The following is a 16696-nucleotide window of genomic DNA, read 5'->3' on the forward strand; positions in this document are numbered from 1 at the left end:
ATGACCTATGTCCAGTGTAGCCAACCAAAATCTATCTAAATGTATCTATCATTCCATGTCAATTAATTCATATGTTTGTTTACTTGTTTTTGTTATTTTAGGTTATAATACTACTGTTATACATATTTATATATTTGGATGGAATTTGGAATCTCTTACAGTATTCTTTATAAGTATGGATCAAAACAGACGTAGAATAACAGTAAAATATAAATCTGCCAATCCTTTGTTTGAACAATGGCTACATGAATGGAAAGTGGATGCAGAAGCAAAAGACTCCAAACTAAAGTACACATACAAGCTAGCATTAAATTCTATAAGACAATGTCCTATTCCTTTTAATTCGGGAAAAGAATGCAAAATATTGAAGGGATTTGGTACTAAATTGTGTCAAATGCTAGATAATAAACTAAAACGACACAAAGAGAATAGTGATGATATGGGCACTAATGACAAAAATACAGTAGGTAAAATTAAATACAAATTTAAAATATGAAAATAGAGGTTTCCCATACGAGCTTCCCCATATGGGAGGATTTCAGTATCTGGGACAAGGTCATCTTATTTTTTAACTTATATGATTAAGCCACATTGATCTATATCCTGAGTAGCATATTTTCAATTTGTTCCAGCTATTCTTTTTATAGGTATATCATCTACCCATGTCCACTATAGTCTTCCTCTTAGCTGTTTACCTTAGTAAGGTCTCCAATGTTGTAGTATTGTGATATTCAAAAGTTGATCCAGTGACCAGTGTGGCCTGCCAAGCTCCATTTGAGTTTGGCAATTTTTGCAGGGTTGGCAAAAAACAAAGTTTTTTCGAAAAAACCAAAAAAACCAGGTTTTTTGGATTAAACCACGTTTAGTTGGTTTAATCCAGGTTAATTTGATACAAAGTATAATAAGTCTAAATACTTTAAAAATTAATAAATTCATCATCATCAGTAGCTCGACAACCCAATTTGAGTCCTGGCTTGTTCTAGGATTTTCCGCCATTCTGTTCTGTGCCTTGCTTTGTTCTTCCAGTGGGTAATCTCAAGTGTTTTCAGATCTTGTTCCGCTTGTTCCAAGTATCTAAGTTTTGGTTTTCCCTTTGACCCTCTCCCTACTGGTGATTGCCTCATTATATTATGTTTTAATGAATAAATTATTTTATAAAGTAATAGTAATAAATAATTAAAAAAAGGATTAAGACAACTCTTAGTTTTATTTACAAACACAAAAAATTAATATAACAAAAAAAGAAACATCTTAAAACGTAATAATAATAATATTCAAAATAACTAAGTTCGAAAGTAAAAAAAAATAGAATTTATTTATCTTAATTTTTTTATTTGCGGTAGCTGTAGTAAAAACTTTAAATAAAAACACCAATTTGGAGGCTAAATAAAAAAAATAAAAATAAAGAAAGCAGATTTAAACCAACTGGTTTTTTTCTTGGTTTTTTTAAGAAAAAAAAACAGTTGGTTTAAACCAAGGTTTTAACCATGTTGGTTTAAACCTGCCAACCCTGAATTTTTGTACCCTAGATTTTTGTTTTTGAACTTACCCAATGGTTTGCCTTTTCTATTGGGGATAGTTTATTCATATTTTCCTTGGTTGGGATTCAGGTCTGACATCCATATTTCATGATAAGAAGGATGCACTGGTTGAACCCTTTACTTCTCAAGTATTGGGTTATGAATGCTCTGAATTTTTTGAAAAAAAAATAGTACTCAACTAAGATATGTCAAACTAAAAATCATTTTTGAATTCCTCATTCAATTTACGAAAAAAATCTTTCTTACCTTTTTTTCATACAAGGCACCGTTTTGATACAAAAAATAAAACATCTTAACGCTTACAAAGTATTTGAGGTAGTTTCCATGTGCATGGAAACTTAGTTCAAATTTTTTGTAAACATTAAGATGTTTTATTTTTTTTTACATAAAAACGGCACCGCATATGAAAAAAGGGCAAGAAAGTTTTTTTGTCGTAAATTGAACCAGCAATTCAAAATTGATTTTTAATTTGACATATCTCAGTGGTATACCTACTATTTTTCTCTTAAAAAAATTCAGACCATTACCTGTACGTGCGCCAATTATGAATATAAAATTCTCCTATAACCTCTGAAGGAGGTCATTTTTAACATTTGTTGTAGCTCTGCACCTAGTTAAAATCTTATTAGTAAAATTCTCTGTTATTGTTCCAGTTTAGTATTATTATATTGGATATTTCTTGATAATGTATTAAAAAAATGAAAAATATGCGTCAATATGTTTTATTTTTCTGCATAAAAACGGTGCACCATATGAAAAAAAGGCAAGAAAGGTTTTTTATCATAAATTAGACGTGGAATTTAAAAATAATTTTTAATTCGAAATATCTCAGTGGCATACTATTTTTTTCTTTAAAAAAATTCAGACCATTACCCGTAGGCACTCCAATGATGAATACAAAATTCTTAATTGTATGTCAAAAAATGCGTAATAGCCACCTCCTAAAACTCACCAAATTTAATTTTCATCACTTAACTGGCCTTAGAGCAATAAATAAATTGGCAGTTTGAAATAAAAATTTCAACACCCCGTATCTCGGAAACTAAGCATTTGCGGACATATGTTTATAGAGGAAACTGTCATTAATTTTTCATGTAGAATTAGCCCTTAAAATTTTTCATACTTATTTACTAACACCCTGTATAAGTGTATACATATAGACTATAGACATTTCAGAAGCTTGGAGGAGTAAGGGCGAACTGCAAAAACGATGTTTCGGGAAAACTGAGTTAAAGGTTACAAACATGTTAGAATAGTAAGGGCGAACAAGTGATGCTACTAGATTATGCGGTTTATCGTCGCATTTCTACTATGCATGCAGTCTACTGAGGGATACAGTGTATAATCTGTATTATTGCCAAGCCGACAAAAAATCTTTACAAAGTGAATAAAACGTGTAAATCTTAGGAATTATTATTTTAATTTTACGGCTTGTTCCCAACTAAAATAGTAAATTGATATAATAAAGTATTAACTTGTAAAATTACTATAATAATCCTTATTTATGCCTTATATTCATTTTGTAAAGATGGTTTTTGTCGGTGTCACATTCTATTACTACATCGGCTCATCACTACAATCTTTTCTCAGAAGGGTTGAACAGAACAATGAAAGGCGTCTTTGTAAGCGGAAAGTTTATCGCAAGTACTAATAAAAATTACAATATACAATAAACTTTATGCATATTTAGTTTCTCTACTATTATGCAAATTACACCCTAATCTTTTTCTACGGTATGAAAATCGTTCAGGTAAATCTTAAAAAATTAAGAGGATTTTGCAAGATTTTTATGAAATAAAACAAAGGGTTTAATACTTTTTATTCTATAAAAATAAACATCCCTAGTGTTTTTAATAAAATTCACAAATAAAGCTTCAATTGAACTCAATTTGATTTTAATCGTCTACGGTTTCTTCGTCTTCTGTATCACACTGTATCTCAATCTCACCAATTAAAGGCTACTAAGCTACAGAATTACAGAAACACTAGCACGTTAACAGAGGAGAAGGGGCAAACCTTAAACGGAAACGCAACGAAAGCCTGTGGGTTCGCCCTTATTCTTCTAGACGATTATGCATTTCAGTTTCTAACATGAATGGATTGGTATATTATTTCTCACGAAATTTTAGGGGTGCGAAGGGCGAAACATGCTGTTATAATATCTATATAGACGCATTCTTTAGAAGTATGTGAGGAAGATGAGACTATTTTTGAAATGACTATTTTTCGGGTTCGCCCTTACTCCTCTAAGCTTCTAATTTGGTCTGTTTTTAAAAGATTTTAACCTTAGTATTTTTGGGCGGCTCAGCATGTTCTTGTAACACTGATGATGCTCTTGTTACAGAGTGAAAACGTTTTGTTTTTATATTTGTAGCCCTTTTAGTGGCTTTTTAAATTAATATACCTTTTACCAAGACAAATTTTTCATTAAATTTACTTGTAATTAATGGTATACAGAGCCAGCTACAGGAAATTCTTCCTTGTGGAGATTTTTATAACATTCTAAGTGCTCTAAACTTTGTTGCAAATACACGCTAAACAGAGGTCCTCTTAGGTCCAGATATATGCAAGGCTGTTCACAGGAAGATTTACCTCTCTTGTGAAATCTAGTCATAGATGAGTTGATAGACTCAGCATCAATAGCCATCTTGTCCTGCTCTGTGACCTAGTCATCTTAGTTATTATTTTTTCTTTGAAAATGTCTTAAAAAACTCCACAATGAACTCCATTGTTGTAATAATAAATTATAATTCTAGGATATAAAAGCGACTAATTTAAATTCAAGCCCAGCGTCAGCAAATATATCCAATGAAAACGATCCACAAGCAAAACCAAAAATTAGTAGAAAAAACGGATCCAAAGCGAAAAAGATTCCTTCCCCATTACAAAAACAAACATCATCATCATCATCAATGGAAGATACATCGGAAAATTCGCAAGAAATTAAAGGCAATGCTACCAAAGGAAAATCTAGAAAAATAACAAAGCATGTTTCAAATACATCAGAAGAATCTACACAAAATGTTCAGGACTTTTTTGTGATAGAGCCCGGGAATTTTGATATTATTTTGTATATTGATACAGCAGAAACAGGAAATCATTCGCAGAGGAAGACTGATCATTTTTTGAAACAGTTAGATAAACAGTCAGGTTAGTTATTCATATGTAGTTTCTAATTAAGCTAATAATGTTGTGAAACAAGCAATTGGACTTTATAAGTCCTAGGTGTTCACCCAATGTGACTGGAAGTTGATATTTGAACTCTTCATAAACTTTGGGTTGATTGATATACGATTTCACTAATTTTGAGTCATTATTGCCAAACTTCAGGTCAAAATTTTTTAATCAGAAATGACATCATAACTGGAACTAAATATTCCAGCTTGACTTCTCAATAGGGCTTTCATCGATTGTCATTTGTTTCGAGCATCTGTCATATGTTGTATAATCTGTGTATAATATTAATATACACGGATTATACGACATATGACAGAAGCTCGAAACAAATGACTGTGAATGAATAGCCCTATACATGATGATTGCTACTCTCACATGTACTATTTCTATGACTATAATATGGCACTTCTGGTTACACCTTCGTAAATGGAAATGATATAAAAACCGAAGGGATATACTTGTATTTATTCTAGTCTTGCTAATATATCACTTGTACTATTTCGGAAACTAAAACAGTTCTTCCAGTTGCAACTCTGGATCTGGACGTTCGAGGTTAAATTTCTTACCTTTAATGTCATCCTTCACTGTCCTTCAGTTATAAGCTCTCACTCGACGCCTCATTTGTCATTCTATCTAAGAAGGTATCATTATCAATAATAACGTATAAGTTATATTCGCGGACAGAAGGACTGACGGACAGGCGTAAAACCGGATTATTTATTTTCGTCTTACTAAGGCGCGTTGAATAATATATCGCTTGTACTATTTCGGCCACGAAGCAATATTTACACTGCGCGAGAATGTAAATTGACATAATTTAAGTGGATGGGTACGTATTTTCGGCTGCAATGCTATTCAAATGGGGATTCATTTTTTCAAATCCTGAGAAAACTAATAAGTATTTTTGAAAAATTTAAACGCAGAATGAAAGATGACGTTCTTACCAAGGGCCGAAAGTCCCTGAAAACTTCTATAATGTTTATTTTAATAAATTACAGGGGTGAAAAACTAAGAGAAAATGTAGTGTGATTTTTAATTTCAAATATCTCATTCAAAAGAAACTTCTTATGTATTCTAAGGGACTTTCGGCCCTCGATAATAATTTAGTCTTTCATTCTGTTTAAATTTTTAAAAAATATTTATTAGTTTTTTCAGGATTCGAAAAAAATGGACACCATGTCCGTGGTGATATTTTCCAAATCGAACATTCGCTATCTCTGTCATACAACGCACTGAGTCAAATAGAATATGATGACAAGACAGTGACAGTTTTAAATATTTGACATGGCATCGGGAATATTTTGAGTTGTTGATTAAATAATATTGATAGTGATAGACCCCTCCGTGGCTCAGTGGTAAGAGCGCCTACCTTTGGATCGAAAAATCCGAATGGTCGTGAGTTAGAATCTCACCAGTGTCAGAAAGTTTTCGTTTATTATAAATTAATAAATGAAAATAGTTTCTTCCTTGTGGGATCGGTACTCACCGGAGGGACCGCGAGAATGACGTCGACTTTGTAAAGTAACAAGACACTTACTCAACACACACTACACATGACACTAGGTACCTAACTGTAAAAATTTACCGTACCTACCATGCCAATGGCCATTAGTTGTCGAGGCATTAGCTAAATAAAAAAAATATTGATAGTGTATTTGATAAATAATTGATTTAAGACGTGAACTTAATAAAAAGATATTATTTATGGAAGATCCAAGCAGAGAATACATCAGGATTTCTGTGATACAAGTATGTTTTTGTTAAAGATGTTCAAAATTGTAAGCGTTCCATAGTAACAATATATTATTAAAAAATCACTTTAACACTTTTCCTCTTTTCTCGATTGAGTATTAGTTTTTGTTGTACATATAAATTATTACAATCACTGAATACATAGTTAGTGAAAACATTATCAGTAATTGCAAAAGAGCTCTAAAATTATCGAATTTTTCCCGAGTGACACTTTGACAGTTTTAATTTCACGACCCGAAGGGGAGTGAAGTTATGTCAAAGTGGCACGAGGGAAACAATTCGATAATAATTTTAAAGAGCGAGTGCAATTTGCTGCGATTATTTCTTGAATAAAACTGTTTAGAACCAAAATTTTATTGTAATTTATTTATGTAAGTACAAATTACTACAGTTAAACACACAGTTGTTATAAATATTTGACAGTTGAAAGTCATCACTTTTATAACTTTTAAAACAGTAATTATCATTAATGTCACTGAATGTATTATTTCCTAGTAACAAAGGGCATCTGACGTAATATACTTGACGACGGGATATTATCAAAAATTATCGGGTATAATATCACAAGAGAGTGAGAATAAATTGACAATAATGCGACAGTTTTTCGAAAATTTGTTGTTTGGCAATAGACACGAGAGCCCGCAGGGCTCGAGTGGCTATTGCCCAATGACAACAAATTTGAGAAAAAATGAAGCATTATTTTCTTATTTATTCTTACTGTTGTGTGATATTCGTAAGATTATTTTTTAATACTTACCATTAAAATTCAAATTTTTATATAAAAACAGGAGTGACATTCATCCTAATTAATGTGACACACATTTTTCAACTTGCCAAAGTGAAAAGCACAGTTTAGCAAATATTTAGATGAAGATATTAATAAAATATTAGTTAATTTATTTATAAATGCAGTTTTATTCATGAAATAATCTTTTCGAAGTAATTCGAGCGCTTAAATTTGCCTATTTGTGTTCTCGTCGTGACAATTTGACATTCGATGCAGAACTAAAAGTACCTATATAGGGCTTTTCATCGATTGTCATTTGTTTCTAGCTTTTGTCATATGTTGTATAGTCTGTGTATAATATTAATATACACGGATTATACGACATTTGAGAGAAGCTCGAAACAAATTACTGTGAATGAAAAGCCCTATTATGGATATTTTCTTAAATGTGACAGTTGTCATAACTAGGAAACTAGGAAACAGAAACAATCTACTTAAAAAAACTCTCACTGAATTTTCTACAGTAGAAAATTACCGATGAAATAATAATCTGATTGGACAGAATTAAACATGTGATCAAAAATCTTACTATACGCTGTGAGCTCGTACGTAGAAGGGATATTTACAAATTCGCGAGCGCCAGTAGTGGCAAGTCTGTAAACGATTACTGGAAATTTGACATAAATGTCAAAGTGATTAATTTAAAATTAAAATTAAAAACATTAATTATAAAAAGTATTAGTTTGCCAAAGCTGTGTTATATATTTTTACCTTAAATATACAATACGTTTTAAATACTGAATTTAAGTTTTTTTAATGTTCCGTAATATCTAATTATAAATTAATATATTAATCTTACCGCCATCTACACGATAATTGTGAAAGTATCCGAAGTACGAAATTCATATTTTATCAATAGAACGTCAAAATGATTAGCAAAATCTTAAAAAAATCGATTATAATTTAATTACTTTTTTGCGTTGTAAATATTAAGCGATAACAATTAAATAATAAATTTAAAAATTACCAGTGAAAGTTGATTAGTAATCCGCCAGGAGCGACACCAGCGAAGCTCACAGCGTATACGATTGGAAGTTAAAATCATTCAAACATAATCACTTTAATTTTTATTTCTGTAGCTTTCTATTGGTCAGAATCTCCTATGAATGAAATAATCACATTTATTAATTGAATTAATAATTTGCAATTATACAAATAATAATTAATTAGGCCGTTTTTAATAGAAGGAGATTTAAAAATCGATAATTATGAAATGTTACTTAGAAATGTAATTATATCTGCCATGAAAAACAAGTTTGGAGTCAATTTTAATGAGAAATGGTTTCAGCAAGACGGAGCTCCAGCTCATTTTGCTGTAAATGTTCGGTGTTATTTAGATCAGACATTTCCTGGATTTCTTTAGATTAGTAGATTAGGTAGTAGGTATTAAATTGCCTTCTCGTTCCCCGCTTTGAATCTGTCTTCTTCTTCTTTGAGTACTGTGCCCAAATTTTAGGCCTGGGTAGCTTGACCCACACGTCCATGACAATTTTCCGATATCGTTCTCAATCTTGCGTGACCTGTAACAATATTCTCTTCTAATATGCCAGTCCGTTGACCAAGGTTTCGGAGCCATGAATATTTATTCGTATCAATGAACCCTAAAGATTATTTTTATTGGGAAATTTGAAAAGTAGAATTTATAAAACTAAAACAGCAAGTGTTGCAGAGCTAAGGCAAAGAGTTATCGATGAATTCATACTAATTTCTAGAGAAACTTAGAGAATTGTAATAGACGCATTCTACCATTTTTTAGGCTACTGTCAAATTAACAACAGAGGACTTTTGAATACTTGATTATTTGAATAATACGTTTACTAAATACTTTACTTGAATAATACGTTTCTAGGCATTTGTTATATCTTTTTAAAATGTTCCTGACTACATATGTAAAATCGAAAGTATCGTATACAGTTGAACTGATATTCGCCCCGTGCGTCTCCCCTCTATTTACAGTCACGTGATACGCTGTCAGATTTTGTAAGGACGTTTTAACATTGAGTCTTATGGGATTATTTTGTTAAACTTGAATATTTAATTTTGTAGTGATAATAACCGAATATAACTGTTAGAATTCATTAGTTATTCATTTATAGTGTAATTTATAGTACAAGAAAAATATTTTCTTTTCCGTTAATAAAGATTTATTGACATAAACTGCGATAGTGAGGTTATGTATACATAATCAAACCGTTGAAAAGTGAAGAATTTATATCAGATTAACTGCGTTTTTATTTTCTGTTTATATTAATACATCATATCACTAGCGTGACACGGTATTTTTTTTAAATGTTCCATTTAAACATACACAAAGCGTCCTTACAAAATTTAAAAAAGCCGCCACCATGAGCAGGTCGGTCGATTTTGCTTTGACACTTTGTTAACGCTCGCAGCGAATTGCAGTGCAGATTTCAATAAAGATGCAATATACAGGATGATGCATTTAAAAATTCAGTGACTAATGATATCAGAAAAATGATCAATATGACAATGTTACAAACATCAAATTGCAAATCGTCGTATTGCAAAATAGGTGATAATTGTATCACTGTTTTTGTATAATTAAGATATCATTATCATTAAAGAGATAATTGGGCGCTTTCAGAGTTTTGGACCACTTTCACCACTTTCTACATGGAAAAATATGCTAATATTTCTGCGGGATTTTTTTACAAGGATTTCTGTAGAAATTCTTATAAAACTTGTGCTATTCTTATTTTTGATATGTATCAGGTGTAATTCTGATATGTTCTGATATGTATCAGGTATAATTTTGTTTTTATTGTTTTTAGGTGCTTGCCAATATGAAATAAAAAAGTTAAATGTTGGTGATTACGTATGGATCTGCCGTGACAAAACGTCCAAAAAGGAATTGGTCCTCCCATACATTTTTGAAAGGAAAAGACTGGATGACTTCTCACGCAGTATTACAGACGGTCGATACAAAGAACAAAAATTTAGACTGAAGAAGTGCGGCATAGAAAACATTTATTATTTGTTGGAAAACTATAGTCATCACACTTTACCTCTCACGACGTTACAACAGGCTGCCTTCAATACTGCTATACACGATGGCTTTAAAATCAAAATGACTTCCGGTCCAACTCACACCGCAACACTTTTGCTTAACTTTTCAGTATTGCTGAAAAGAATTTTCGAAAAGAAGACTTTATTCAGATGCGAAAAAGAGTCGATCGCTCCATTAGATTTGAATGATGACGTTGCTTCTTTGATGAGTTTCACAGATTTTAATAAAAGTTCCATCAAAAATAGGCCAATGATGGTGACTGACCTTTTTATAAAAATGTTGATTCAGATACGAGGAATGTCGGTGGCTAAAGCTGTTTCTATTACTGAGTTTTACCCAACACCTATGTTATTAAGAAAAGCCTATGAAGATTGTGTTGATGAAGCGTCAAAAGAAAAGTTATTAGAAGGTATAATGTGCGGTAACAGAAAACTTGGTTCGACTTTAAGCACCACTGTACACCAGTTATTTAATTTTACGAATTATTAGATGGCATATTCAGTAATGGATTAGTATCTTCTTTACGTATGGCTTATGACGGGTTTCACCAACGACAAATAGTAGTTTTTAGTCCATTAAAATGTTACATTTTTTAAGCTATACCTTGCATTTGTTAGAGGAGTCAATTTTATTGCTTTATTGTGTAGGGAGGATCAGTAGAAGCCTAAGTTCAAGTTTTTGGGGTCGCCACCCTTGTCCCCCGGCCACCATCTTGGAAATGGGGTGCAAAGGGGTTTCGCGCTATACCTCGTAAACTACCAACCCTACGAAAAATCTAATTAAACATACAATGTAGCAAATTAAATTTTCTACAATTTTGTTTCCATTACTTTTTATCGCCACGTGACCACCAAAAAAGAAATAAACAAAAATATGTAAAAAATTTTTAACATGTTTCTTTTTGGAGGTTATAACTTTTTTTCAGTTCATTTTAAAATAAAATAACAGCAATTTTGTAGAGGGTTTTTCAGCGAACAATTTCCACTATAAAGTTGTTTAGTTCTATTTATTTATATAGGTTTTTACAGCGCTCCAAACTTGACCAGATTCTCGAATGCTCATAGGGATACAATAAAAACAAAAGTTAGGCTTACTTTTCTATCTATATATATTTTTTATTCATACAATTTATTATGATTTTAACATTCCTATGGTATTATTAATCTGTTTTTGACCTTTCTCCACACTATAAAACTTATAACCCTAAGCAAATATAGAAAAGGCCCAAGAAGTTGTTTGAGGACAAATTCGCCGGTTCAGAAGAAGAATGACGCAACCGCAGAATGCAAAATTCTTAAGAAGAGCAAAAAACGATTTTTGATATCAAAATCATAAAGTAAGATCAAAATTAGCCATTCACCACACCGTGGTCAGGATCTCGAGATTTAAGCGTTTTTTGGGGTGTGTCGCTTGTCTATGAAGTAACATAACTTTTTTCCTATTGTATATTTTGACTTAAAATTTTCAAAAAGACTTTTTCATGAATTATATTTTATTGTTGTGTTGGTTAAAATTATGAACCAAAAAGTTTGTCACTCAACTTTTTTAAGTAAACATGAAACTAACGAAATATGATGACAAAATGTTTAAAAATTAACAACTCCTTTTCTAATGTGTTTAAACATTTTGAACAAATTTCATTGTTATCTACATAAAAGATGACACAGTAAAATTTTCAAAAGGAAATATTTACAGCGACCAAAGATACAGCGAGGTAAATTAGAATAATCATCAAAATTTAGGCCTTTTTGTATAAAATTTGATTTTTGAACATGTTCCACCAATTCTAGTTAAAAATAAACTTCATATTCGGATTCAGCGACCTCGAAAAGATAAAAACAGACCAAAATTGGTCATTCACCTTAAATTTGATTTTCGTGGTCGGCATAACGGTTGACGCCGCTCGCCTAATATATGGATAGAAAAATATTGTTTTTATTGTATTCCGATGAGAATTCGAGAATTTGGTCAATTTTGGAGCGCTGTAAAACCTAGATAATAAATAAAATTAAACAACTTTATAGTGAAAATTGTTCACTGAAAAATCCTCTACAAAATCGGTATGATGTAATTTTATTGTAAAATGAACGGAAAAAAGTTATAACCTCCAAAAGGAAACTTCTTACAAAATTTTCTCTTATTTTTGTTTATAACTTTTTTGTTGATCACTTAACGATAAAAAGTAATAGATATACAATTGTAGAAAATTTAATTTGCTACATTTTATGTGTAATTAAATTTTCTGTAGGATTGCTAGTTTAGGAGATACAGCGCGAAAGCCCTTTGCACCCCTTTTTCCAATATGGCGGCCGGGGGACAAGAGCGGCGACCCCAAAATCTTAAACTTAAGCTTGTACTGAACCCCCCTACACATTAAAAAAATAAAATTGACTCCTCTAAAAAATGCAACCCTAAATGTAACATTTCAATGGACTATTTATTCGATGAATAAAGTTATTCGTCCAATATACAGGGTACACCACAGTTCTGATGACTATAAAGAAGTGGTGATTTATTTTTGAAAATAGTCTCATTTTAGCTTGACACACTTGACGCAGCGATGCCTAGACTTCTTTATCCCGTCTGAACAATACGTTTTCTCGAGGTCTGCAAAATAGGCATCCGTGGCGGCGATGATATCCTTATTCGACTTAAATTTCTGCCCAGCGAGTGAATTTCTCAAGTTTGAAAACAAAAAGAAGTAGCACTGGGCCAAATCCGGAGAATACAGTGGATAGGACAGCAGTTTGTAGCCCTTCTTCTTCTTCTTCTTCTTTTAGTCCATTTCTATCCAACTTTGGACATAGGCCTTCCACAAATCTTTCCATTTCCGTCTGCCCTTGGCTTATTGACCCAATTCGTCCAATTTCGCCATACCGACGGCGGAGGTGTAAGCCTGTGCGTTGTTACGGTGGAAGAGCATTTTTCTTCACCAATTAGGGCTTTTTTCTAAGGACCTTTCTAAGAACTAAGGGGATCTCTAGCACTTCCTGTCTCTAGGATTTCTCTTTGTTTCAATCTAACTTTTTAAATTCAGTATAACTGTCTTTGTATTCAATAATGTCTTTAAATTTCTCAATTATTGAAATAAGATTTTCCTTTCTAAATAATTTTTGGTTCTTTCACGTTTTTTGTCCATTTTTATCAATCAAACAAAAATCAACCAATAACATAGAATACAGTGATGAGTGCGCTAATAACCGGGAAAATAACGCAAAAGATGGAAAACAAATATTGTTAAGAAAAGAGAGATGAAACTACCCAAGTAGCACCGAACGGGTTTATTAAGTCTTTTAAGGATGCTTTAAAACTGTAGAATAAAACTAAAATTAAAACCATTTGGTTTTTAAATAAACCTTAAGATTGCAATAAAACCGCTTTCAGCATAAAAGGGCCCACTCTGAAAGAGGTCAATAAAACCAAAAATAAAAACCTTAAAACTTTGTTTTCTTAAGCAACTGGTTTTAAAGCTGCTGTAAAGGTGCTTTTAAGAGAAATCAGAGAAAAAAAATTTATGGAACGCTTACAATTTTGAACATCTTTAACAACAAAATACTTGGATCAGAGAATATATTATCCTGATGTATTCTCTGCTTGGATCTTCCACAAATAATACACAATAAATAACTTTTTATTAAGTTCACGTCTTAAATCAATTATTTATCAAATACACTATATACCAATAATATTTAATCAATACAGTGGAACCCCGCCAAGTCGGCCCCCGATAACCCGGAAATCCGGCTAACCCGGACCGATTTTCATCAAACAAAACAAACATTTTTTCCCTTTGACTGATTTTTTTATCAAGAAATTAACAATCGTGTATACAACTGTACGTAATTTAGATGTACTGTATTTCATGTTTTTGCAATTATGTGTATTTTCCAATTAAAAATATTTATTTTACTAATTTTTACCATATTCTCCGGCTAACCCGGATTTTCGATAACCCGGATCGGCCGCGGTCCCGATTAATCCGACTTATCTAGGTTCCACTGTACCTCAAAATATTCCCGATGCAATGTCAAATATTTAAAATTGTCACTGATTGTCATTGTCTGACTGACAATATATGCTGACAATATTATATTCGGCTGAGTGCGTTGTAAGACAAAGATAGATTTGGAAAATATTACCACGGCATTGTGTTCATTTTTTTCGAATCATGAAAAAACCAATAAATATTTTTGAAAAATTTAAACGCAGAATGAAAGATTAAATTATTACCGAGGGCCGAAAGTCCCTTAGAATAAATAAAAAGTTTATTTTGAATGAGATATTTGAAATTAAAAATCACACTAAATTTTCTCTTAGTTTTTCACCCCTGTAACTTATTTAAATAAACATTATAGAAGTTCTCAGGGACTTTCGGCCCTCGCTAATAACGTAATCTTTCATTCTGCGTTTAAATTTTTCAAAAATACTTGTTAGTTTTCTCAGGATTCGAAAAAAATGAATCTCTATTTGAATAGCATTGCAGCCGAAAATACGTACCGATCCTCTTAAATTATTAGTCTCTTATTGAATATAATGAAACATAAACAACACTTCAAACTTATTCTGAAACTATTTCTTGTGTCTTGTTATATTTAATTATTTTTGTGGTGTAATAAACCACAACACAATGCCACAACCCATCAAATTCAATACTACATAGATACTAGGTACATATCAAAATTGGAAATGATTGCGTTACTAAATTATTCCTTCCTTCAGATAATGTTCAACCCCCATAAAGTTAAAGGTAATTTTTATACCTAAATATCAACAATCTTTTACTCTCTACAAAACTGTGGATTGCCGGATTTCGGCGTGGAAACATCCACATTATATTGTCGAAATAATAAAGAAAGACGCTAATCAAATTTCTAACTTCAAAGAAAGGCATTGAATTATTGAATAGAAAGTTATTCCTTTGCCTGTTGCTTTTATTTTCTTTCTCTTTGTTGACATACAAATTTGTTGCATTTTTTTTGACATTTATTTCGAAATAAGAAAGAGTCAACAAAAAACAAAAGGCTTCCTTCTCTAACCTTAATGTATGCAACCCGTCATTACATTACGAATCCGAAAATTGTTCGCAGAGCGAAAAATCCTGAACATGTCCCAGGATAAGTTTACGTTGACGCCTGCGCATTGGAAACTAATCCCGAACTTACTCTGAATACGTTCGATTTGTACTGCGCGAACACTACTATTTAGTGTTTATTCGACGAACTGTGGCGTACAAACATATTTGTTTTTGTGAAACCGGTCTTTAGTAGTTCGTTGTTCCTCGATATTAAAAAAAATGGTGTTTAAGGGAAAAATTGTGATATTTTATAATTTTATCTTAGTAACAATTGTCTAGATTCTAGATCCTAAAATATACACAATATAAAAAGTATCAATTTTTTTTATAATATTGTAAGTTTCTTTATCCTGGAAAGACGCCAAAAACTGTAATAGATGATAGGAGCTAAGACTAGGATCCGGAGAATACCACATGCGAATGACACACGGTCATTCGGTTTTTACGGTAAGATGTGTAATGAGTAAAATATTTTGCTAAGTATTGAAAAGTTGATTCGATGTACATCCGTACCATTCTCTCAGAGAACTGCGCAACCATGATATTCTATGCCTCCTTATACTTCACTACTACCTCATACTCACTACCTCAAAGGTACAGGAAATAAGATATGTATATTATGATATATACATATATACAGTGATGAGCACGCTAATAACCGACAAAATAACGCAAAAGATGGAAAACATCATACATTGTGAAGTAAAAAGAGATGAAACTATTAGAGGTGGAAATTATCGATATAAACGTATAAATTAACATTACATTACATAGTTTCCCACCTTTAGACTTATCTCAAGTAGCACCGAACGGGTTTATTAAGTCTTTTAAGGATGTTTTAAAACTGTAGAATAAAACTAAAATTAAAACCATTTGGTTTTTAAGTAAACCTTAAGGTTGCAATAAAACCGCTTTCAGCATAAAAGGGCCCACTCTGAAAGAGGTCAATAAAACCAAAAATAAAAACCTTCTTAAAACTTTGTTTTCTTAAGCAACTGGTTTTAAAGCTGCTGTGAAGGTGCTTTTAAAACCATGTTAAAAGACACCTTAAGGGAAGGCAGTTTTATAGCAAACTTAAAAAGGTTTTTTAAGTGGAGACTTTTAAAGACAATTTACCATATTAAATGATTCTTTAAACCCATATACTCCATATAGGCCTACAAATTTTTACATGTGTTATGATAGGTAGATACGTATTTGTAACCCTAAAATAATAAAAAGTACTTGGTTATTTCTGATTGTCAAGGTAGAAAAACACTTGCGCGCCCAACTTTATTGATAATGTTAACAAAAATAGGTCTAAATAACTCACGCGCCCTAAAATTTCTGACTTTTGG

At 31.8% G+C, this 16696-nt stretch overlaps 1 protein-coding gene across 1 annotated transcript; it reads left to right on the forward strand.

Moving 5' to 3' along the window:
* The first annotated feature begins 84 nt into the window (after positions 1 to 84).
* On the forward strand, positions 85 to 15674 carry LOC114327159 (crossover junction endonuclease MUS81). Its single transcript, XM_028275681.2, has 3 exons — positions 85 to 463; positions 4298 to 4691; positions 10050 to 15674. Exons 1-3 carry the CDS (start codon positions 176 to 178, stop codon positions 10772 to 10774), a joined length of 1407 nt encoding a protein of 468 aa, XP_028131482.2. The 5' UTR covers positions 85 to 175; the 3' UTR covers positions 10775 to 15674.
* The last annotated feature ends 1022 nt before the right edge of the window (positions 15675 to 16696 follow it).

The sequence above is a fragment of the Diabrotica virgifera genome, chromosome 3 (assembly GCF_917563875.1).
Source record: "Diabrotica virgifera virgifera chromosome 3, PGI_DIABVI_V3a".
Lineage (NCBI taxonomy): Eukaryota > Metazoa > Arthropoda > Insecta > Coleoptera > Chrysomelidae > Diabrotica > Diabrotica virgifera.